Here is a 25476-nt window from a genome sequence, read left to right as displayed (position 1 = left end):
TGCTATATGGGCACCCCTGACGAAGACTCATCAAGGTGAAAGTGTGATTTGTTGGATATTATTAGCATGGTAATAGGGTCTTAGAAGACACGGAATAAGAAGGGGAGGTACAAGCTGTGTATCCAGGTGTGTGATATTTAGCAGCAGCAGTCGCCTCAGGAACAGATCTGTCAGACAAGTGAACACACACCGTAATGGAAGTCTGGCCACTTCCCTGGAGAACGTGAATAATATGAATATAAGAATAACACACAGTGTACAGTAGTTTGCGAGTGCATAACATTCAGAGGTTTCACACACATAAACACACACACACACATTCCCTCTGCCCTCTAAACCCGTCACCAAAGGCAAAGGTGCTCTGCACATGCACCTACACATGTAGACACACACACACACACACACACGTCAAATACACTCCATCCCTGCCTGAAGTCACAACAACATCTAATTCTGAGTCACTCTGAGCCTGACCCACACACGCACACACACAAACACACACACACACTCGCACTCAGAGACACAGACACAACCACAGAGCAGCATTCCCTCAGGAGCACTTGTTTTACCAATGGCCTTTAACTTGGTTACTGGGACAGATTTGATCTCTAATTCATCATAGACTGTATACTATTACTTGTCGTTATAAGTCGTTACATTAAACACATAAATTCTGCCTTCATTCACACACAGACCCTCTTTCAGACCTCCCTCAGCTCCTTATTCCTTCCTACTCTTCCTCCTCCCTTCTCTAATAAGTCTCTGTGTGTCCAGGTGAGCCTGAGGGGGCGATAGCCGTGTGAGTCCACGTGTGTGCATGTGTGTCTCGGCATGCATGATTGTGGATGATAATGTACACATGCTCACCAAGGTGCCCGAGAATCCGTTCGCCTCAGGTTAACTCGTCTCCTCCCTGCTAATTAGAGATGAGAATCTAAAGGCTGATGAGTTCAAGCCTTTTTATGATAAGTATGAAGTGAAGTGTGGCTCAGTCCCGGTGTTGTACATGCAATGGAGATAGTCCACAGCTTTGCCAACTCAAAGAGCATATGTAGTCATCTGTTTGTACGGCAGTGAATTATATAGGGTTAAAAAAAAGGTTAATGAGATGTATTACAAAGTATTATCAATTCTGTCTGTGCAAATGTAAGCATTTTATCACCCTCACTAATAAGGGGGCACCTAGAGTTGAACTGGAGACCTCTTGATCTGCAGAGAAACGCTCTGCCACTGAGCTGTACCCCCTCACACAAAGGTGAATTTTAATAACTACATAACAACATATGCATCTTTCAATAATTCAAAGTTTAAAAATGTCTTTTATATGGTCTGCAGACATAAATGTGTACTGTGTGAGAGCCGCACATCACACACCTGTTTTCTCAGTGCGTCTCTACATGATATATAAAGTTATGTTACTATAAACAAAACATACTCAGTGTGTTCACCAACAAATAGACTGTCTCCAGATTAAAGCAATACATTTTAGAGTAGATAAATTCAAACGCGGGTGGCATTCCACATGTGGACTCACAGCTATGGTTAAATATAATGTGTATAATCAACAGAGGTGGTAGACAGTGTTTAAAAAGGTACTTCTTTATCTCCAGCCTCTTTTTCCAATACTGAGCTATGAACGCAATGTGACAGTAACAATATGAGATAAAGTAAGTTTAACGTACAGTGGTAGAATACAGGGCTTTTATAATCTTATTTTGTGAGTCTTTGGGCAACAAATTGAACCTCTTAAAGGACATAATTAAGAAGCAGTGATCAAATGAACATGATGAGGACACAGCATATGCATTATAACTCTTACAAGTTTCTACTCCAAGCTTGCAAGCCCATTTCACATAGATGTAATCTCCTACATCGTTTATTACATGCAGGAAAGCTAGGTCACACATGCAGAGACCACGCATACAATATAAACAAAGGGGGGACCTAGAGTTGAACTGGGGACCTGTTGAGCTGCAGTGAAACGCACTACCACTGAGCTACACCACTTCATGTATGGTGGCACTTCTATGTGAATATATGTACCTTGAATGATGTGAATATACTGACCTTTCAAAAAATATACATAGTTACTGAGTCAGGGAGGATTCTTCTGTCTCAATCACACGTATTTTGACTTTGTGGGTTCACATATGAGCCTCTGAATGTCGTAGCATGTCATGTTTGTTTTTGATAATGAACATGTACCTGCAGATGTAGATGCTGTTGTCTCCATTCACCCAGTGTTAATTAATTAGTTCCATAATAATTACAGAGAAAACTCAACAAGGATAATATTCCTAAGGACTTTACTTGCAGTTAAGGGTGAACTAAATTGTTTAAACACTGGTGCAGATGAGATGGAGGTGCGTTAAACTTACAGCGAAGTCACATCTTACAAACTGTACTTTGTCTTTCCATTGGTTAATTAATCAAAAATAATATTTGCCAAGAAGGGAGCACAAGGATAAAATTGTAAAAATGTACTGCATTTTAGATAATATACACATCAGAGTTTTTAGTGTAGATGTGAGTTTGAACAAAATACAAAAATGACTTTATTGGACTTAAGGCAAGAGTAAACAGATAAGACAAAGTAGTTGTTTTCCTCTGGTGTGCATTAATGTATTCTCAGCAGGACGATTTCCATAAACTGCATAATATGCTTGGTTTGTTTGTCTATTACTGTGCACCGCTATTTAAAGTGTGCATTGTTTATGGTATGCTATCTTTAGATCCTGTATCAATCAAACCATCCATCCATCACCCTATATTTATGCCAAGATGTACACGTGTCTATTCATGTACTGTCCTCTCTGTGTTGATAGGGCCATGGCATGGACCAAACAAAACAAAACCCCTACACAATGCGCTCTATGAGTGGGGGTATAGCTCAGTGGTAGAGCGTTTGACTGCAGATCAAGATGTCCCTAGTTCAAATCTGGGTGCCCCCTGTGGAAGCATTAAATGTCCAGGTACATTTTCTATGTTCCTTTATTTTTTGAGTGCTGATGACGTTTTTCTGTCATACCTGTAGAGGCTGAAATGGCTCAAATGAAACAAGCAGGAATATTTCCCTTATACTGATATTGAGAACCAATGGCATATAACACAGAACATTACGTAACATCTCAGCTACAGGTGTCAAACTCTGCACTAGTGAGTTCTGAAAGTCTACAGGTTTCCATTCCAGCCAGACACCACACAATACACTGCAGGTAATTGTTCTAATAAATTCCTTCTCTCTGGCTGAAACACTAATAAGTGGCTGCGGTTCTAGGGTAATTAATAAAATGATTGGAAACATACTGTTTAACAATGCAGTTGCACCAATATTGATTAATTGAAGTGGTTTTGTATTGACAAAACAGTTTAAGGCATGCCTTTAATGATCTATAAAAGAATATAGAATTAATGTTGCATTACAGATTTTTCTTGTGTTGATGCTTTTATTCTGGCTCATGTTAGTATGGCACTATTTGTGATCTCTGACAACTAACCTATATACAACTAACCTATTCACTTCAGGGTTACTCATTTCCTTCATGCTTATTATAACCAAAGATTATAATTAAAGCAGCTGTAGTGACACTAGATAAAGGAACCTTGCAGGAAGATTACAACCTTTTTAATTTACCAGAATATTTTTATTCCAAGATGTTTAATATCAGTTAACTGATGCACTTCTTCACTGAGCTTTTGCCCTTCGGATGTAAAGTAGGCCATGTTTACTGTGCTATGTATTGTATGTATTTAGAAATAATCATTATCAAAATGATACAATGACAACAATTGTTTGTGCTCAGGATTGCAGTTAAGTGTTAGCTGTTGATCTGTAGTCTAATGTTCTACCACAGAGCTGTACCCCTGACATCTAACACATAGCATGAAATGACATGACTACAAAGTCAACAATAGACTGCCTTCAGATAAAGGATTATTAAAAGCTCTCAACCTCAAAACTTCAACTTTAAACAAATGTAAGTTATGTTGTATTGGTTAGTGAATGAACATATTGACTCGCAGTGCTTTCTCTGTCTGCTGTGTCGACTCACACTTTGGTTTTTGATGCACTGAAACAAAAACATCCATGCTGTCACTGTGTAAATAGCAGAGGCATAAACAACATAAACCTAATATATTGAAACAGTTCTTGGTGACTTTAAATTATCTTTGAATTTAGACAGTGGTGGGAAGAACATTTACTTAAGTACTGTTTGGACACAATAATAATTTTACTCAAGTAGAAATTTGATTGCAGGACTGTTTTGTTGAGTATTTCCACTGTGCGGTATTGCTACTTTTACTTAAGTAAAGAATCTCAATACTTCCACCACAGAATTACAATATTTCAAAGAGTTGTTTGTGAGCATGTATAATGCTTAGCACTGGTTCTGGGGGTTACAAAAATTGTAAACTCATTTGTCATCTTCTCACAGTTTATTCTGAACTATCCCTGAGACTTAAATCTATAGCTACATAGTTTAACAAACAGATCAGGCAGCTCCACCTAACTCTTTGTCTATTTAACACTATAATTCCATGTGGGTTGCCACTTTAATATTTACAACATACTCCAAACCATGTAATATGCAGACTGCAGCGTCAAGAGGCTCAGTTATTGTCTGACTAAACATTAGAACTGGTAGGAGATTTGACTTACAGTAAAGTCTGTTTTTGCTCTCGTGGTGTGATGATTTATGTTGTGTAGTTCATCTTACAATGGTGTACTCAGTCGACAGTAAGTGGAGCTCCACTGCTAAAAACTTACTAATTTGGCCAGTGACAATGCTGGTTCACTTTGAACTGGCTTTATAGTACTGAACATCTCTAGTTGAAATGGGATGTTGAGGTGGGAAACAACACTGAGTGGGTTACGTTAACATGATGGCAGGGGAGGAAGTGTGGTAATTTTGTTGGTTGGAGTTAAGTTAGGCCTCAGAAAGTTTACCAGCAGGAAGTTGTGGTTCAAATTCAACTTTCTGATGATAAACTTTGACCTAAATTTCTCACTTCACGTGTTGATGAGGCACACTCGAATATATACTGTGTTGTCATCTTTACCGATGCACTATTTCCCAGGAAGTTAAACTTTTCCATGAAATCCCCATTTCATGATGACACTGCTGCCTCAGGCTTAATGCACATTAATAGCAACCCATCAGTCTACAACTCAGAAATAGAGAAATTGCGGTAATGGCTTGAGTGAAACAAGATTGCGAAAATAAAATGACTGGAAGATGTCTGAAGAATCTGTCAAAAAATACTCTTCTTAAAAGTGCTTTGATGTTTACGTGGACGATACACTGTCAAATGAGTCAAATTAGTTTGGTTTGTAGACAGGCTGAAGGATTATGGGAGTTAAGCAACCCCAATCTCCCCAATCCATCTATGAGCATTCGTTTTAATGACATGCTGATATATACATATGTTTTGAAGGCTGCCTATATGTGCTCTGAATATCAACATTTTCAGCAGAATATTTACAGTGTTAATAAGCTGCTCCACAGCATGGTTTGCTCTCATGCTGTGGAGTGTTATGAGAAATGAAAGGCTGGCTATACCTTTGCAACACAATATGATATGATCCTAATGGCATCAAACCATGTATCATTAAAAATCGACGTATATATATATTTATTCTGTATGTCTATCTAATGGTACAAATCTTTATGCAATAATTATAATAATGTTTCATTTAGTTTCATTGTAAACATAATACACAGCATGGATTTAGGCCCATATGCCCTAAGGGGTCAGTAAAGTGACACACACAGTAGGTGATTTTTTTTTGTGCAACATTGTCCCCAGGGGAGATAATAGACCACAGTTTTCTGAACTCATATTATGATCCATTGACATGAATTCAAAAGAGCCAAAGTCAGATAATACAGCATTTGGACTGTATCCAAGTTTAAGTATCAATCCACTTTTTATACCTTTAATGGAAACCTTTCAGTGGCTTCTAGGCTTTGCAAACTAACCAACATCATATTTTGTCTTTGATACGTTGTCATCACTTGTGGTTGGGAATATTTCATTGAGATCCAATCAGTATTTGCTGCATTTGATGAAAGATACAGAGTTTAAATTACAGCGCCGCATCATTAACTCTGGTCTCTGACAAATATATTGTCTCTGAGAGAAAGTCAGTAAATCATCTCTTGTGTACACCAAACCACAGCTTTTTACAGCATCTTTCTAACGCTGAAATGAAGACAAAAGGCATCATGCATATACAGTAAGTGGTAAAAGGAAAGCATTTATATAGCTCCCTAGTCCTCCAACCACTCAAATCGCTTTATAATACATGTCAATATTCGCTTTATATCAATACATTCATACACTGATTGCACAGCCTTCAGGAGCAATTTGGGGATCCGCATCTTGCCTATGGACATTTCAACATGTGAGCTGGGAGCTGGGAATTGAACCACAGATTTTCCAATTAGAGGACAACCCGCTATACTTATCAGCCACAGCCGTCTCCTTACTGGGGACCACTATGACAACAGGAGGAGCTACAGCACTATTGGCTATACACAGAAATTGTCTTAACAGCTAATCATAAAGGTTAGCAGTGACGCTATGGTTAATTATCCATAAGATACTCAAGTTCACACTGTACCATGTGATACTGACACTGCTGAACTGCGGTTGTAGTAAAGATCAGCATGTTGCTTAGCACTTGTTCTCCTGTATTACTCAGTCATCAATAGATCAAGATTGTTCCTTACTCAGTAGATGTGTCCCAAATCCACAATGCGTGCTAATCTACACAGTATATACTACATACTAATTGTCGTCGTATAATATTTTAGCAGATAGTATACAAAAAAAGTCACTTAAACTTCTCAAACACAAAAGCAACATGTCTTACATGTCTTACATGTCTTACAAGATTCAATACTTTTTTTGGGTCTTCCAAAATCTTTCTGGAGCTGTTTCACCAGCGACCACAATTAATTAGATTTCTTCCCAGCTGTGAGCTGCTCCTCCATTTCCTTGTACATTGCATTGTGGGAGAATAGTATCCATCAAAGGCACGCTTTTTTTCCACTTTTCCAGTGTGAACACCAATAAACATTTTAGAAAACCTGCTTCGACGTACTCTGTAGTGTGGATTTGGGATACACCGGCTGACCATCAGCATAAGAGAGCTGGTCTGACATCTGCTGCTGTTATCTCTGAGCAATATGATGCTTTGATGAGTTCTAGCACAAAAAACAGTTTGATTGATAAGGCTGCTAAGGCAAAGGGGGCACCCAGAATTGAACTGGGGACCTCTTGATCTGCAGTCAAATGCTCTACCACTGAGTTATACCCCCTTGCATGTAACAAGAAGTGACATTAACAATGAGTTGTTCCTCTTTATGTCAGCAGAAAATCAAAGTAATAAATCATCTCTACCCCTGTGCTGGCTGAGTCTGCAAAGACGACCTCGACTGTGGCATAAACAAACACACACAGAGATAAAAAAGTGACTTACACAGCAATTTAGAGTGTATTAATCTAGTTAAACAAATTAAGCTCAGGGGGTACTGGGGACTATTCTGCAGTCAACAACTAATATGTGAATACCTGCCATAATTGCTCTTTAGTATTTCTATCAGTGCTATGTGTGTGTGCTCAGAAGGCCAACCAACATAACTTTGGTTTCCCACAGGTTAATGATTTTTTTAATGTTTTGGATAATTATCATCTTTGACAGCAGCATCAAAATCATCATCACATCTAGTGCAGTTGTCCATAAATATTTGTATGACTGAAGAAAGTGCTCCATAAAACTACTCACATCAAAAGGAAATGAGGACATCAAATTGTTCAGGGTTATTACCAAGATGACACGTCTAAAAAATTATTTTCCACTACTTCACATTTATGAAAAAAATGGCAAAATTGCCGTACTTTAAAGAAAAACACATTTAACACAAGCCGTGGACTTTGAGCGACATGATATGAATTTAAAGAGGATTTAGACCCTCTGGTTTCTCAGCACATGATCTGTGAAATTTGGTGATAGTGATTGGTCTACTCAGAAGAGATAGATAAGAAAAGAGGCTGAGATAGCGTGCAGTCCTAATTTGAGCAACCACCACTAGTGAGTGGATTTGGACAATATCAAATGAACATCTTTTATTGTTTGTAGCGTTGCATGATTATGACTCTATGAAAGGGCATTAGGGAGGGAGCAGAGTGATGGAGTGAGAAGGGCATGCAGAGGATGAAAGTGATGGAAAGGATTATGGAAAGTTTCCATATGACTTCCAGCTGAATACAGAAGATGGTTGACATAAAACGTTTAGCACCAGATTGGCCAGGGTCATCTGATTATTTGGATATTTCCCAACTGTTATCTGAGTTCAATTGTCCTCTTGTGACTTTTCAAACAGCTCTCTTGATAAACTAGTGTTATTGGATCTTGTAGTTGGCAGCTCATTGCCCTTCTCTTAGAGACCCAAATCCACTGGCATTCATAACATGCAGCATGTTGGGCATCAATTATTTGTTATGCTTTGACATATGGGACTCATTGCCTGTGGTCAGAACAATAATGTAAGTATAGCCCTATTAATACTGGATTTTTAAAGAAAAATACTGAAAATTTATTTTTAATTAATCCAATATCAATATATTGTCCAAGTTTTTCACTTAATAATTAAGTAAGTAATTTAACCTGATCGTGATGAGGATCCCATAAATTTAGTCGGACTCGGAAATATAAAATTTTTCCCAGTGGCCACTTGTGGTATTGCTGCAAAAAATTCCTCTGCAGCCCATAAAGTAGTGGTTGGCAATAGATGGCCCTCGGGCCAAAGCTGGCCCGCCAGCAATACTATCTGATCTGTGTCCAGATTACTTTGATAGAGGCAAAAAAATAATAATTATAGCGGCTGGTGCTAAAACAGATCTCATGACAGGAAAAGTTACTCACATAATGACTTCCTCTTAAGTGATGGTGCCCACAAAATAGAGAACATTTTTGTGGCAGTACTTTATGTTGTGTTTAACTGAGAGCTTTTACTTAAAGGAAATGCAAAAGAGTCTCCAGCTTGCTTGACACACCTCTGAAAAAGCCATCAGAAAACGTGCGCTTGCGGATTCCCCTGAATGAGAAAAGCACGAATTTCCTCTGCCTGGAGATACTGGGGACACGAAAATAAGTGTCCATAGGTTGATGTGGACCAAACGCCGGGATGTAAACACTCCTGCACATGCTTAATTGTAATATGCAATACGATCGCCATCTAATGACTTGAAAATAATTTGGCCCGATGTCAGATTTATTTGACAACTTTGTAAAAGAGACATCTGTAAAACTATTGACAGAACACCTCAAATTGCAATGAGTCTATCAATTGTGAATTTTCAATCCATGAAGATTTAAAATTTTTAATACTTTTCTTGAGCCCAGAATAGCAATTTAAAAATCACGATATTATCAAAATATAACGTCTTTTGGCCAAGCAGGAACTTGCTGGTGGATCCAACAGGAAAAGCACAACTGCGAATATTCAGTGGGCCACATACCCCAGGAGTCCGCCATGTTGAACCGCCTGAACGGATAAACCAATCACAGGCTCTAGATCGGGCCTTTTGCAATTTTCGCAAGTTTTGCGGCCACTGTAAATTTCTCCTACACACTTGGAACAGGAGGGTGAGGCAAGTGGTATTCTGTTGATTGCAATCTGCAATTTCACCACCAGATGCCACTAAATCCTTTACATGAAAGAGTTCATGAAAAAGATGAAATGATTACAATTCATCCTGAAGGGAACATGAATGTTTTTACCAAATCTGATTGCGATCTATCGAATAATTTTACTCAAAACCACAAATCTCAACCTAATGGTGTTGCCAGCGGAAGAGCCAGAGGATCAACAAAGCTATCAGGATGCATTGTCTGGAAAACATGAATGTCTGCACAAAATTTTACAACACTTAATCCAGTAGTTTAGATATTTCAGACTGGACCACATAGAGGCACCAACGGCATACCGAGACAAACATCCATAGAGCAATGCCTCTAGCTTGTCTAAAATACATAGTGCTCTCTGAGTAAACTATGTATAGCATTACTGTTTCTAAGCTATTGCAAACATTGGGTCTTTGGCATTTTGTCTGACATGCTGTATATACCAAAACAGATACATAATTTCCCATGAACCATGTTGTAAGTGACTGCAACGAGTAAACATGTAAGAAAAGCTTTATATTTGTTTGTACTGCAAAGTTACTTCAATTCAACATGCTTCATTGTTTTCCTTTTAACTGTGTTGAGAAACTCCAATAATTAAAAACAAGTTTGAAGTTATTTATTTCGGATCTCCTGGTCTCAAAAGGCTACATATAGCACCTTAAAATGCATGATCTGAGATGCACTTTAACAGTGTTATGAAAGCATAAAGGCCAGATTTGTAATTGCTACCCTTACCCTTTCCTGAAAGCCTCTTCCTGTCATGCTCCTCTCCAGTGGCCAGAGGTCTCACAAAGTCAGTGAGTTGAATATCTTTTACCTCCAAAACCATGCACTTCCCCTCCCAGCCCATCACTGTCTGTCTGTCCCAGACTTCTTCTCGCTTCTGCCCTCCAAGGGGGTATTAAAACTCCATCACCTCATTCTCATCATCACCGCACATACAAAAAAACACACACCCATCCCCACCCCCTACCATGACCCAGTTTGGAGGGGATAAGGGGGTAAGTGAGGACCATTGTGAGTACCACAGGGAGAGAGACAAGATGCTCTGCCTTCCTCATTTCTCTCCCTTTCAGAAAGAGCTCACACTTGGTTAAGCACACACAGTGAGGCTCTTCACAAGAGAGCGGCCACAGAGATGTGTGTTTTGTTTTGAGTTTTTTGTTGTCGGGATGCCGCTGTTGATTTTAGGTCAGAGCTGTTTGATGTCAGCCGAGGTTAAGGGGTATGTAAAGGAGTGAGACGACGAGACAGAAACAGAGATGAGGTGCTTGAGGTTGAGAGACAAAGGACACAGTACCTGGCGTCTGGGAGAGAAGGAGTAGAGTGAGTATGCTGCTTCATCACTTTACTCTGCTTGTATGTGTGTGTGTTTTTGTTTTATTTTAGTCATTTGAAAGTCATTAAGTAATGACAAAGGAAAGAATCTTTAATATGTAATTAATGATGTCGTGTGTGTGATCAGGAAGCTAAACCCAAAGAACTAAAGGACAGATATTTACAAGGTATGGCAACAGTGCAATGTCTTCCTGGACTTGTTCATGCTCTGTAGTTTGCAGAACATAATAATACACTAGTACACTAAAAAGATTGCATGATTACATGCATTCTCTCCTGGCACGAAGCTGAATAAAAGGCACAGATGCACACAGAGTGGCTGCTCCTGCCTCAGAGATTCATCCTGTAACATATGGAACCGGTTTACCGTTGCGTTTCTTCCCTTTGGACACTGTTAATGAGGGAAATTTTAGTTTCCCACGAATACAGAGAGAGAAATGCTCCTTCAGAACCCACCTCCCTTCTGCTCTGCACGAAAAAGAATAGCTCATTCATCCAATCTCAGCAAAGACTTCCTCATCTCAAGATTCTCTCACAGTCCGAGGTTCATGTTCGACCACGCACAAAATGTTCAACAGTTTCTTTTTTTATCCCTCACTAGTTATGGTTTCCTGATTACTTTATGTCCTCTGCTACACATGTATGATGTATGAGTCAGAGGCCCAAATTGGGGTGTACCGTCTACTCAATCCTTTGGAATTTATAGTTTATTTGTGTTTCATGGGCGCATGCATTGATCTCTCTGCAAATAAGTTTCATTCTGTGTGTGTGTGTGTGTGTGTGTGTGTGTGTGTATGTGTGTGTGTGTATATTCATGCACCATACAATCTGGCAAAGATTAGTCAATGAAATGGATGTGATTAACAATTCTGATAACCTTCTGTGCGGGTGAACTTAAAGCAGTCACTCTTGGCATGCATGTTTTTAATCACTTAGAGGATACTTTTTAACAAAGTTGCTGCTCAGAAAAAAAAACAGACAACCAGAAAGTGTTGATAAGAAATCCATTTTTAGCGATGCTGGATTTTTTTGGGTGATTTGAATATCTCTGAGTGCCTAACAAATGAGCTTATCCAGCGCCTTCAGAGTAGGAGAAGAGGAACCACAATATAAGAAACCCTCTGAGTTTTTTAAGCTGAGCATTTGACGGTGGTCGGTCTATCATACAACGCTGTTATAGTGGTTATCTCAAATCGTGAAAACCTTTTTCTGACATAAATTTGGTGGTTTTAAATGGGGTCTCTTAGCATCAAAACAGCCACGATTTAACCCACATATGACGATCCAGGGGGTTATCATGGACAGATGTCTGGCCAGCAACTGTTTGAGCAGATTAATTTGATCTGTGCAGTGTGTAGGACAAGGTGGAGGCTCGGAAGAGCATCAGTAAAGCCTGAGGATATCGTTGGCAGAACAGAGGGAGAGGGCACTGTGGCAATGACCCTTAAATAAGGACAGTCAGAGGGACATCGGCCCCAACAGGCTCAGAGGTCCCAGTCAGTTCATAGCTCTCTGACGCTTTAATTTTTGTGTTAAAAGAACCCATTTGTGTTTGTGGCAACTTGCTTCAATTAACATTAATAAGATAATATCATAGATGACAAAATCATCTCTGTATCTCTCATTCGCTTGGGGTTACCCTGGTGTCAGAATGTATTCATTAATTAACACATTTTTGATGGCTATGGTTTGAAAGAGTTCGTCAAACTATTGACTACATATGTCACTTAGACAATATCCCTCATTGTGCCAAAACTTTCATCTCATCCCAATTATCCCCATTGTCCTTTTTCAGAATAAGTTTTACAAAGCCAGCACATTAAATCTTTACACACACTGCGGCACTTTAGTGTCAGTGGTAAGGACCATTTCAAACTCTGCCGCCTCTGGTTTGACATTTTCATTGAGGACTTCTGTTGTACAGGGTTTTTTTTCCCCCTTAAAATGTAATGTAAAATATGGCTCACACAGGGAGAAAGTGTAATTAACCTTTCTCTCTTTTTCTCACCACCTCCCCATTCTGACTTTGGCTCAATGTTACCCACAAAATTCTACTGTACAGCAAAGACGGCTGAATTACGTTGAGTTTCAGCAACAAATGATCTAAATCCATTTCTCTGTGAATAGAGAAGGTTTGAGTTAACAGGTTAACAGGTTAACAGGTTAATATTATTGTTGCTTTCTAGTGTTGTGTCTAATGGTCGTATTTTTAGATTACTCAAGCTAGTCCCTTGCGTGTCCTTCATGCCATTGCTTAATATGAGAGATAACAATTGTTGCCTGACATTTATAATACTGAAGGGCTTAATGTAATGTTCTCTGGTCATGTAATCCCCTAACATGCTTTGGGCCATTGTGATGATGGAAAGGATCTTTTTCAAGTGAGAGCCTGCAGGGAAAGGCTAAATCATACGAGTTATTAAAAGTTGTAGACAAACCCTATTGAGCAGCACTGTACAGAAGCAAAGATGCAATCATAATCACATTGTTTTAAAGTCAGCAGATCAGCAGCATCAGGGCTAAATCGATCTTGGCTGAAGAAAGTGCTGATCTTTTTTTTTTACTGGATCTGCCTTCAGATCATTTACAGTAACTTTAAAAACACTAAGCAAAATCTAATTGATAATAACATGCTGAAGCAGACTGAGGAAATGTTTATCCCAAGCCCCTTATACTCTGCAGGGGGGAAAAGTTCATCTGTTCTGTGAGCTGACGGATAGCGGCTGCCTCATCTGTACGGATGTTTGTCTAAGAATGAACACTGCGTGAGGTTAGCAGAGAGGCAGAGACACAATAACACTGAAAATAACTAGGAAATGATCCAATGTTGTAATACTATCTGCATCTGCTTTACATACAGCAGCCACATGAGTCAATATATAATGTACAAAATGTAATGTGTACAATAATACTTTTATGTAGATGTTTAATATGCTTCTTTTCTCTATAAATGTACATGTTAGTATGCTTTACTTTAATAAAATTCATCCAGAAGCTGATAAATCCATTACCTTACATTCACTTATTAGGGCTTTTTTCCACCATACATTAAGTTCCTTATCCAAACTGCCCTTGGCCTGTTTTTCTTAATATGATTGTGGCTTTGTGTGTGTGTTTGTGTGTGTGTTGTTAATGTTTTTATCCCGGTAGGGATTTTAACCTGAATGCACACTGAAGGGTAGAGACTGCTTTTTGAGGGTTAAGACTTGGTTAGATCTTGGTTAGAACTAGAATTAGGATAAGGTAAGGGTTAGGGTATGGGTTAATGTGTGTGCGCATGTGTGTGCGTATGTGTGTGTGTGTGTGTGTGTGTGTATGTGTGTGTGTATGTGTTTATACAGTTCTTCATATATCAAAGCCAAGCAGAAACGTGTAATCTGTAGACAAACAGAGGCAGTGAGAGAGGATACAAAAAAAAGAGAGATTTTTAAATTTTTATTTTTTAACTCCCTTTATTAACAGTGCAGCAAACTGCTCATTTTGCATGAGCATTCGACAAATAAAACCTTCAAAATCTTGTGTAGGCAAGCACATCGGCATCGAGAAACATCAAGGAAACAGGTCTTCAAAATGAAGTACCAAATTCATCACGTGCATTTGCAGAATCTCTTACCCTAAGAAAGAAAAGAAGTGCTTCAACCCTAAAGTATATCCTGATATCCCCATCTCACAGGCTTTCTCCAAGTAACTGGCTAACATTACATTTAAATACATCACTTGGTACTAAAAGAACCCAAATTTATTAACTGTCGACTCAAAGGGAGGTCATCGATGGTGTTGCTGAAATATGAAAACCATGACCTGGCACCTGTTTTATATTTTCACCTGTTGCTGCATCGAACTCCCCTCAATTATGCATGCAGTTACAGCACATCTCCATACAAAATCACACCCCTTGTCCACTTGCAGTGGTCCCTGCACGGGTCGGGGTTTGTTCTGTGGTGGGCTCATTCCCCTGGTGTACCTCCCAAGCGCAGGGCCCTTCAGCTGGAGCGCTGTGTCAAAAATGATGACTCACTACTGTGAATAAGGAACACCTCAGCTAACCCCAATGTAGTTTTACTCAGTCATGGTGTGTTTATGTACAGGGACATTGTGGTTCTACTCCGCATGCTTTTTAAGGCTATTGCACGTGTGTGTGTGTGTGTGTGTGTCTGCCCGTCTGTGAGTCTCTGTGGATCCCAGGGGATGAAAGCCAGTGACTGAGGGGATCCCTCCAGTGACGCTAACTGTAATTGTAACTGTCTGTTTGAATTGGCACGCAAGGTCGTGGTGCGGAGGGTTTACCCCTCAGGAACTGATCTTGCTGACCTTTGATCTTGTACTGTTCTAGTAGGGCTATGAACTATGTCATGGGCTCAGATGTATCAGAGAGACTGATAGTTTGATGACCCAAGATTACACAATCATGACCTTCTGGGCTGGTGGCTATATAGCCATTGATCCTGAAAGTTATTCCCTTTCAAAGCTCATTAGTCTCCTATTATATAAAATTACTGTGGGAGTTTTACTCACATTTGTTTCCTTTTCTGACTTTAGAACCAAAGTCTCGTGTGCTTTTTGATTTTTTCACATGTGACATTATTTCCACCAATTTGCTGTTCATCGTTTATATCAGAGCAACAGACAGAAAGCCTGCCTGCTGTGTCTGTGCAGTGCTCTTTGGGAGGCTGACTCACCTCAGTAACTTAATGCACAGAGTCAGCTTCTTACCCCTAACTGCCCCACTAGCTCCCACAGACATAAATTGGATGAGAAAGCAAAATGCCAGGTTATATGTGGCTGAGGTAGCAGAGGTAGCGCAGGAGTATTAAGCCCAGGCAGCCGTGTGCCTGAACTGGAGCGACTCTCCTGGTCAGGAGGGAGTGTGACAGTTCGTAGTGCACAAACTATCCTAGGAACTCTTCCAAGTAAATACAAAGCTTCATCAAAGGACACATTGATGTTCCTCTGTCTGTGGAAGTACTGTTTTCAGCTGTCATCAGCTACAAAAGTGCATTAAATACATCACAACAAATATGACTCTTTTGAAAACTATTTGTCAGGTTTAACGAGGTTTTAAGCAATGTTTTGAAATTAAAAACACTTCTGACCCACCAGCGGGTACAAATTCCTGCTGTGCAGTAAAAGATTGCACCACACCACTTACGAATAGACTGAACATAAAGAGTAGGGAGAAGTAGACCAGAGTAGTGAGCACTAACACATCCAAAAAACTTTAACAGGTGGACAGCAACATTTGATAGACCGTAGAAGACAAAAACTGTGCCACTATACAAGGACCACATTACAATAAATACTGTGTGAATAACACATTGAACATCAAAAATATTCAATAAAGTACAAAATTACACCCACAGTTGCAATTAAAGTACAACACGGACAAATACAGTAGATAGGAAAAGTAGAAAAAAAACCAGAACATACTATACTAATAATACATTTACCACGGTAGCCTTAAGTTTTACCTTTACAGCTGGCTTTTTGTCTGTGAGTGAATCTGGTTATTATTACCTAAAGGACAACTGTGCAGCACAGTAAGAGTTATGTAAAGAAATGCGATGATGTAATACGGGAAAAGTCAGACAGAGCTCGACCGCGGAAGGACACTGCTATGACTCTGTGTGCTTGTGGCAACCTCACGCTCCTTTGCGGCCATTTGCTGCTTACTCATACATGTCGGTCACCGACGCTCACAGTTAACACACTCACATGGACTTCACTGCTTGGTCTAATATACTGGAATGATATACTGTACCAGAGTGTGTATGTACACACAAAGGATTCCTGACATCTACCTCCTGTGTCCCAGGCATGTCCTTATATGGTCAGAGTGATCAATATGACACATGTTTCATCGCAAGCCTTCTTTGAAACAATCCCGCCCTCTCCGCTCCCACTAGACACACAAAAATGTGGGCTGGAAGCTCCTGCTTGTCTCCCCCAGCTAAATTTTCCCTCTCGCTGCATCTCCAGCTCGCTCCAACTAAGCTCTCAACCTGCTTGGTAAGGATATCGTCCCTGGAAGCCTTTTAAACCCCAAACTAAGCTAGTATTCATGGTTGGATTTTCCTCTCAGTCTAGCTGACAATAAGCCATGCACTATTGCGGCTTCATAAGGGGGAAAGTTCTGTGGAGGTGTCATACTCATCCCCCAAAGCCGCCCTGAGGGACAGCAGTGTTTGGGTTCAGCTCCACTGCCTAAGCTAATGTGGGTCTGCTGTCTGACTCCCCGCTCCAACGGTTTGTGCCTGGCCACCTGCTGATTCTGCTGGTTTGGGTAGACTGCCTGGAGCCCAGACCTAACCTACATAGGCAATGTGTCCCTCTTCCTAAATTGTGCTCAAATGCACACACACACACACACACACACACACACACACACACACATGCACATAAGCACAGCACAATGCCATTTACCTCTCAACCAGAACAAACCAGTCAAGTTAATACAATCCTGAAAACTGCATCTCACACAGAAGAAGGCTCACTAAGAGGATTTATTTCTTCAAAAAGAGATAGGCTGTTAAATAAAGTGTGTGTGTATTTGATGATAGCAAATTCCCTATTTGGATTATTTCGCCTCCTTCTCAGTGCTTCTAGATGGTGTTTTTTAATACCAATATCCTCTTTCCACCCTGTTTGGTCTTCTAATTCCCTAAAAAGCCCGAACTTGACAGCAGCCTCACTGTGGTACTGAGCTTCAAATTCAGTGTGTGTATTTGTGCTGCAAGAAGCAACAGATCAAATTAAGGATGTATCGATGGCCTGAGCACAGAGAGGAACTCTCATTTGAATTAAGGCAATTGTTATGTCTGAATTTGCAGAACTAATACTATATCCACAGGGATAAAAGTCATACCAGAAATATCTCCACAGATCATGCTATTTGCTTTAACCATGTTTTGAAACTTGCACCTATTGTGAACTCACAGTCTTCCTTTTTCTCCATCTGGTCTTCCCCTTTCCTCCTCCTTTACTTCCTCCAGAGTCTGTGAGCAGGTGAGAGAGGGACACTGTCTGCCCCACTGTCCAGCGACACCATGAGCTGGAGCTTCCTCACGCGGCTGCTGGAGGAGATCCACAACCACTCCACCTTCGTGGGGAAGCTGTGGCTCACCGTGCTCATCGTCTTCCGCATCGTTCTCACTGCCGTTGGGGGAGAGTCCATCTACTACGACGAACAGAGCAAGTTTGTGTGCAACTCGGGCCAGCCAGGCTGCGAGAATGTCTGCTACGATGCCTTCGCCCCTCTATCTCATGTCCGCTTCTGGGTCTTCCAGATTATTTTGGTGGCGATGCCTTCTCTCATGTACATGGGCTATGCTGTCAACAAGATTGCACGATTAGATGAAGCCAAAGGAGGAGGTGGTTCTGCTGCAGTCAGAACGGGTGGAGGGGGCTACACGCACAGGAAGCCCAGGAAAATCTGCTTTGGAGCTCGGCAACACCGAGGCATTGAGGAGGCCGAGGAGGACCAGGAGGATGATCCCATGATCTATGAGGTGCCAGAGATCGAGCCCCCAAAAAGGCCGCGGGACCCACTGCAACCCACACCAAGGCCCAAAGTCCGGCATGATGGGCGCAAGCGTATCCAAGATGAGGGGCTGATGCGGGTCTATGTTTTGCAGCTGGTGACTCGTACAGTGCTAGAAGCAGGTTTCCTTGCAGGCCAATATTTGCTGTATGGGTTTCGTGTGACGCCTGTGTTCGTATGCTCGGGGAAGCCTTGTCCCCACAGCGTTGACTGTTTTGTGTCGCGGCCTACAGAGAAGACCATCTTCCTGCGCATCATGTATGGTGTTACTGTACTTTGCCTCACGCTCAATGTTTGGGAGATGCTCCATTTGGGGATTGGTTCCATTTGTGACATTCTTCGCCGCAGGCGCTGCCCACCTCAGGAGGATGAGTACCAGTTGGGTTTGCTGGGATCCAATGTTGGTGTGGAGACTTCAGTAGGGGGGACGGGGCCTGAGGCAGGTTCTGAGGGAGGGGTGGGTGGAGATGGGGCTGCCGATTACGTAGGTTACCCCTTCTCGTGGAACACCCCATCAGCTCCACCTGGCTACAACATTGTGGTAAAGCCAGAGCAGATGCCCTACACAGACCTTAGCAATGCTAAGATGGCATGCAAGCAGAACCGAGCCAACATTGCCCAAGAGGAGCAGCAGCAATTTGGTAGCAATGAGGATAACTTTCCCACTGGAGGGGAGGCCCGCGTGGCTTTGAACAAAGACATGATCCAGCAAGCTCATGAGCAACTAGAAGCGGCCATCCAGGCCTATAGTCAGCAGCATCGGGCAGAGGAGCAGCTTGGGGACAACCAGGATGACAAGCCTCAAAGTAACATCATCCAGGCCCAACCTCAGCCACAGCCGCAGCCTCAGAAAGAGCGCAAGCACAGATTCAAGCACGGGAAAGGAGGCAGCAGTGGAGGAGGTAGCAGCAGCAACAGCAGCAGCAGCAAATCAGGAGAGGGCAAGCCCTCTGTATGGATTTAACCCCAGATACAGTGACATGTTTTGAAACCATGTATATATTAGAGATTGGTTGACAAGTAGTTGCAATCTTCCTTGGATATTTAAACACCACTGTGCCTTAAAGAATCCTGCAAGCTGAAGAAGATGTGCGTTTGTGTTATAGAGTGTGTAAAAAAAGGTGATGTTGCAGCTGACAATTTGTGTTGTCTGGGCTATCACTGTCTAACTTGAAACATCACACCAATACAAACTGTGTATGCTACAGTCTGTCGTTTACATGTCTTGTTCTCCTCAACTTCTGAAGCAGATTATTGACCTCTGTTGTCTCCCCGTTCATCCTTTCTTTGGGATTTAAACTTTGGAAAATTACTGAATGATAATGAGTTCTATTGCAAATCAGATTGATCACAGATTTGGCTTAGCTCATTTTCTGGCTGCTTCTCTGACAAAGACACCATCTCCAATAATAGATTGGCATCCTAATTCTTGGGACATCAAAATACAATGACATCAAAATAAAGTATCATCATAATACAAAGGCACAGGGATACCATGCCATCACTTTTACCTGGTAAGGCTAAAGAAATGACTTTGTGCTGTAATGACATTATCAAGGAACATCACAACAACATAAATACAATAATATGAAACATAATTCAGCGGCAGCACCTAAAGCAGTGGCTCTACTATTATAGTAAGAACATCACCTTCCTGAAGGCCGTGTCCTGTCATGTTCTGTCTGCTTTCTCTCCAGTGTCGATCAGTGTTACGTTGCTGTGACTTTGCATTTGACAGTATTTTGTATATGTTTCCTGTGGTTTGTTTAGTTTAGTTTTTTTTATAACTGTACTACACCAGCTGCTGCTCAGAAACCGTGGAGTACAGTGTCATTTTTTATTCAGTTTAAATCTGAAATTTCCTTAGAAAAAGATTTTCATTTTAAGAAGGTGCATAAGCAATCCAGTTTTTCTACCTTCAGCTTCTCAGTTTCTATCTCTGGCTCCTCATGGCTATTGAACAAGGCTGCTCAGCACTCCACTGGTGATCCATATGCCTTGTAGTTTACTGCCCCCTGGTGGTATTGTCTACAGGACATCCATTATTTGGGAGTAGATACCAGTTGCCAATGCTACCTGCATCCAGCAACACCTTAACCAGGTGTAGTGTTCCTTTTCTATTGACAAGCCTTGCGTCAGTTATGTCTTCCCAACACTACACATTCAGTGTTAGATATACAAGGCTGCAATTTCACCACGTTGTAATGGAAAAGGTTTCAAGCCATTACTATAATATAGTGAGACCAAACACTGTCTGTGTGATGCAAGTGTCAGTGCCAAGATTTGATGCTGGGCTGCTTTGAAGCCTGGTTGTTTGTAGCTTTGGAATACTGTGGCCATGCTACTCCAGTTGTGGAAAAATGCCTACATAACACTAACCTTTTTGTAAAAGCCACTTGTTTTTTATGTTCAAGTTAGTGTTTTATATGAAAACACTCTTTTTTTCAATGCCGTTTTTGTAAAATAAAGAAAAACAACGCAACTTCTTTTAAAAATGAATTAGTTATGGACATGTATGGTTATTGTGTTATAAATTGCCTTCCAATTGTAAAAATGTGAAATATTACATAGTATATTTTTCTAATATGTCGGCTACAGTGACTTAATGATGTAAAGAAAAAAAGCCAGACTTTTTCCTGTATGTTACAGTATCAGTATTTAATGTATGTATCAACCCTTTGGGCTGTGTTTTTAATAAACAGTGTTACTCCTTTTCCAACATTGTCTGATGAACAGCTGTGTGCAGAGACAAAGTGGCTGATGGAACCCCTGAGAAAAGGACGTAAAGTGCCAAATTATTCAAACCATTCTAAGCTTTGTCCAGAGTAGCTTTCCAACTAGCAGCAGTTCCGGTCACTTGCTCATTTCATGAAGGTAAATTGGGAGGGGGGCCAGATTTGACAATCTACCAAATAATGTTCTTGATTTAATAAACTGAAAGATCTGAGTCTTTCCCAGCAAAGATTGAAGATTGAACTACATTATACATTGTTACGTGACTTCCTTCACGATAAACAAATTAGTACAAAACAACTATAAAATAGAAAGAGTCTGGAGATTGGTTTGTTCACCACTGGGTTCCACATGTCTGTTCAACCAGACAGCCAGCAGCGCTAAATTACCAAAAGTACTTCAGTCAGTTGCTCCCCAGAGCAGAGATTGACATTGGCTTCACTGACACTGCCTGATCTGTATAAGCCACAGGTGATTTACTGAGTTTCCAGTCAGTGTCATTATCTTCCCCTGGAGGCCAATCAGCTCTCATTAAATTTTTCCGCAGTGAGCAAAGTTATTTACCAAGTATTTACTGCTTTTTTGGAGCAGTAAACAAACTGAAGTATAAAGCCACTATAGGGCCCCAGAGCGAGCTTTTACTTCAGCTTTTTAGCTGGCCCACTATAGGGCGACTACCTGTCAAATGAAGGAGCGCCTCAGCCCTAAAGAAAAGAATGATTTGAGCAGGTGCCATGATGGGGGGAACTGAAGGACCCCATCTGCTCAGAGTCTGCATGACTGGCAGCCTGGCCTTACATTTCCAAAACTATTCTCTGTTGTGTGGCTCAGACTTGTCTGTTTTTAGGGGAAAGTAAGGAATTCAGGCAGCTATCCAAAAAGAAGAAAATAATTATCTAGTGACATGGTTGTGTAATTGTTTACCCTTGTCTCTTTTGTCTATTGAGATCCTGAGGTAGAAAATAATAATAATCTAGAAAGAAATTTTCTCTCTGGACATAAATTACTATTACAATTACCTTTTTATTGTGTTTAAGGTCCTGCTTATTGTGAACCGTGTGTATCCAGAATGTAACTAGGGCTTTTTAAAGAACAACTATACAAACACAGGACACACCGTAAGTAAATGTGCCCTGTGTGATTTGGTACTAATAGTCTAAAATTGATGACCCAATGTGTGTTTTGAGTTTGTGACAATGCAGTTACGAGATAATGATAAATAAGGTTGTTGGTTCTTTGTTTACATACATCGACAGCTGATCATACTTTGCCAATATAATTTCAGCTAAAACATATTGCTCAATAAACATGGTACTGACTGTGTGCAGGATTTTTTTTTCATGGTAGCACAATAAATTAAAGGTGGTGACATAAAATCCCCTAAATTTGAGTTTTCACTTGACATCGACAATAAGCATGTGAGCACCCACATACTTTAGGGTGGAGACATGCTTTGGAACTGAAAGCCATTTGATTATCACTCATATCCAGCAGCTGAAGGAATTATGAGTGAAAGAGAAAGTTATTCTATTTAACTGCAGCTGTGACCCTGTTGTTCACAGCTACAGCAGGATTGGTGTAATCACAACGTATGTGTTGAAATAATACCCACATAGACAATTATTCCTTTGTGATTTGTGTCTGTACTGTAGATTAACACAGACAGACAATTAAATTCGGTTGGATCACATGAACTCTTTTGTGGGTCTATTCATCAGGGATACCACAATGTCCACCCTCAGCATCTGTTTGTCTATGTAAAACAATGTCTGTGTTTAGAAGAATGACTGTTGTGAGGTTGTTTTGTTTCCCTACAAGCATCTTATAATCCCCAGTGTGGGAAGTGACAATAAAAATAGTGGTATTACCAGTAAAACTCTGATTCATACATGTAATTGTGTGTTTTTCTATGCTTTTGTAAAAATTGTTTGAGTGCCATTCTGGTATCCCCTGGCAAAAGATTTTTTTTTCATATTTGTTGATGGAAATTTTTCAGTTGCATGTGAAAAGACCTATTTTCCTACAAAAATAAATCAGAAATGCATATTGAATAAAGTCTTAGAATCTTTTGTTTGGCCTCCATAGCAGAAAAAAAACTCATCAGGAAATAAAAGGCTTCCCACTCTTGAAATGTTGGGTATTGTCTTGTTGTCATTATGAAATCTGTGTTTGATTTTCATTGGGGAAGAGCAGGGGGTCTCTGCAGTCCCATCAGGAGAATTAGAGTCACACAGGCTGATGCTGTGTCACTGGCAGGAACAACACAGGAGACTGAAGAGATGTCACTTCAGCTCATGTCAGCCGTGTCATTTTGTTTGTCACTTTGGCAGTTCAGTCTGTGACAAATGAACTGGAGTCTGTGAGGCTTTAAATTACATCAGTGCTTTACTAGCTCAATGTTTGTTCCAATTAGCCACTGATTTAAAGAACTGAATTGTCCTTGATAATACAGTAACTTCTTCAATCAACCTGAGCAATCAGAAATGTTCAGAAATCATTCAGTGATTCAAATAAACTGAAAATAAGAGAAAATAAGTATTGAATACGTGTCCTCGCTCTCTTTTTTCTACTGAGTTTTCCACTTTGTGTCTGTTGTCAATTGCGAGTTCACAGCCAAAGTGCCTGGAGAATCAAAATCAAAAATAGAAATGGAAAGTATGTTTTTGTGATTCTCTAAAATAAAAAGACTTCCCCTGGAGAGACAAGCCAGTGGGATGAGCAGAGAACTGCAGCTGGATGTACAACGAGGTCACTGCCGATATGAGAGGAATCCCATGAGCAATGTCTGGGATAGCAACTTGTGGCAGCTGGATATTTTCTCTAAAAAGAAACAAACATTAATGGCCTAATTGGCCGGATGTACTAACCATTCACAGATGTTTTTTTAGAGACAGTGCCCACAGGCTACCTTATGAATTTGGTGACAACAGTACTCTCCAAGGTTTCCCTGGTTAGTTTTAGTTCTATAAGCACAGGCAGAGCCCTTTACTGGAATTTGTGACTCTGTGGGTACTACCTCCTCCAATCAAGCGCTTGCCCACTGAAATTTTTATTGTGCACGTAGCCGATCAATAGGACATCACTACCGATACGTGTGTGACTTATAAATGTGGGCATGTGTCCCTACTGCCTTAGCATCCGACCACCTCTTCAGCAGACAGTGTAGGAGCGGCAGGGCTCATCGGTAGAGGGCTCCGCCTATGCTTATAGAACTAGGGTTACCATATCGTAACCTTCATTCTATCTCACACAGGCTCCGCCCTGTACTTGACTCTTTGGGTAGGCCTACAGCGTGTGGAGCTCGATGACTGTTCGCCCTAGCCGAAGCCAAAGCCACCCCACCACCACATCACCTTAGTTACAGAATGGTGGGCCACCCCTGAGAAGGTCGCTGGACTGATAGGGGCTTGGCCTGACCATTAACACCTGGACTACCCTGACTTCTCAGAGGTTAAGAGATCGAAAAGAGGATGTTCGAGACGGAGAGTTGGCATTCTTGCTGACTTGCTACTTTTTGATGCAGTTTAATCATAACAAATGCATGTGTGCAGCTGTCCCATTTCATGACAGCAGTGAATTACACTCTGATCAGGAGGGGCGCCAGTTTGCACCAAATCTTAAATAATGTTGCCCTACACATGATGAATGACTCCTAGGCTCTTCCTCACAGTGAGCAACACAGCAGTTTTCCCACAGAACCACTGTGTCTGTGTCTTGTAAATCTTTCTCTCCAAAATGCTAAAATGGGTCACCAAATATACCTGGGCGGCTGGTCCAAGTAAAGTCTATGTGTGGGAAATACTGCACAGCTTATTCATTTTACACTGGTATCGTATCGAACTTGTTATCGGCCAGTACCCAAAGCCCAGGAATCATTATCAATATAGGATATGAAAAAGTGCTATCGAACCATTCACATGCGCAGTTGTACATCCCTTACAGGGCATAAATGTATCAGTATAAGAACACACTTAAATAACATACTAGTATAGATGTTAACACCCCCACTTGCTCTTATACTATACAAGTCGTATTAAATCTAACTTTATCAACTTAGTTCACAGTTATACATTTCACAAACGTCTGGCAGTCCAAACATATAACCCATGAATTTCTTATTTCAAAACATCTGCAACCATGTTGTCTTACAATATTCACTGATTACTTTACC

General features: G+C 40.7%; 1 protein-coding gene and 2 non-coding genes across 4 annotated transcripts; 2 read left to right on the top strand and 1 right to left on the bottom strand.

Annotated features, from left to right (window-relative positions):
* The first annotated feature begins 2879 nt into the window (after positions 1 to 2879).
* On the top strand, positions 2880 to 2951 carry trnac-gca. Its single transcript has one exon. It is a non-coding gene; the product is annotated as a tRNA-Cys (tRNA).
* Positions 2952 to 7253: 4302 nt separating this feature from the next.
* Positions 7254 to 7325, bottom strand: trnac-gca. Its single transcript has one exon. It is a non-coding gene; the product is annotated as a tRNA-Cys (tRNA).
* Positions 7326 to 18078: 10753 nt separating this feature from the next.
* gjc1 (gap junction protein gamma 1) lies at positions 18079 to 21195 on the top strand. 2 transcript variants are annotated; one of them, XM_046030665.1, is made up of 4 exons: positions 18079 to 18417; positions 18454 to 18955; positions 19061 to 19335; positions 19417 to 21195. In XM_046030665.1, the coding sequence occupies exons 1-4, from the start codon at positions 18079 to 18081 to the stop codon at positions 19534 to 19536; spliced, it is 1236 nt and encodes a 411-aa protein (XP_045886621.1). In that variant the 3' UTR covers positions 19537 to 21195. The 2 variants fall into 2 exon arrangements, with proteins under 2 accessions (XP_045886621.1, XP_045886620.1); XM_046030664.1 differs by having other exon boundaries at positions 18079 to 21195.
* Positions 21196 to 25476: the final 4281 nt, after the last annotated feature.

This window comes from Micropterus dolomieu, linkage group LG19 (assembly GCF_021292245.1).
Source record: "Micropterus dolomieu isolate WLL.071019.BEF.003 ecotype Adirondacks linkage group LG19, ASM2129224v1, whole genome shotgun sequence".
NCBI lineage: Eukaryota > Metazoa > Chordata > Actinopteri > Centrarchiformes > Centrarchidae > Micropterus > Micropterus dolomieu.
This window is presented reverse-complemented; position numbering and strand designations above follow the sequence as displayed.

Excerpts from the sequence above, each read along its gene's own strand:
- gjc1 (XM_046030664.1), top strand. The coding sequence starts at position 18,079 with ATGAGCTGGAGCTTCCTCACGCGGCTGCTGGAGGAGATCCACAACCAC.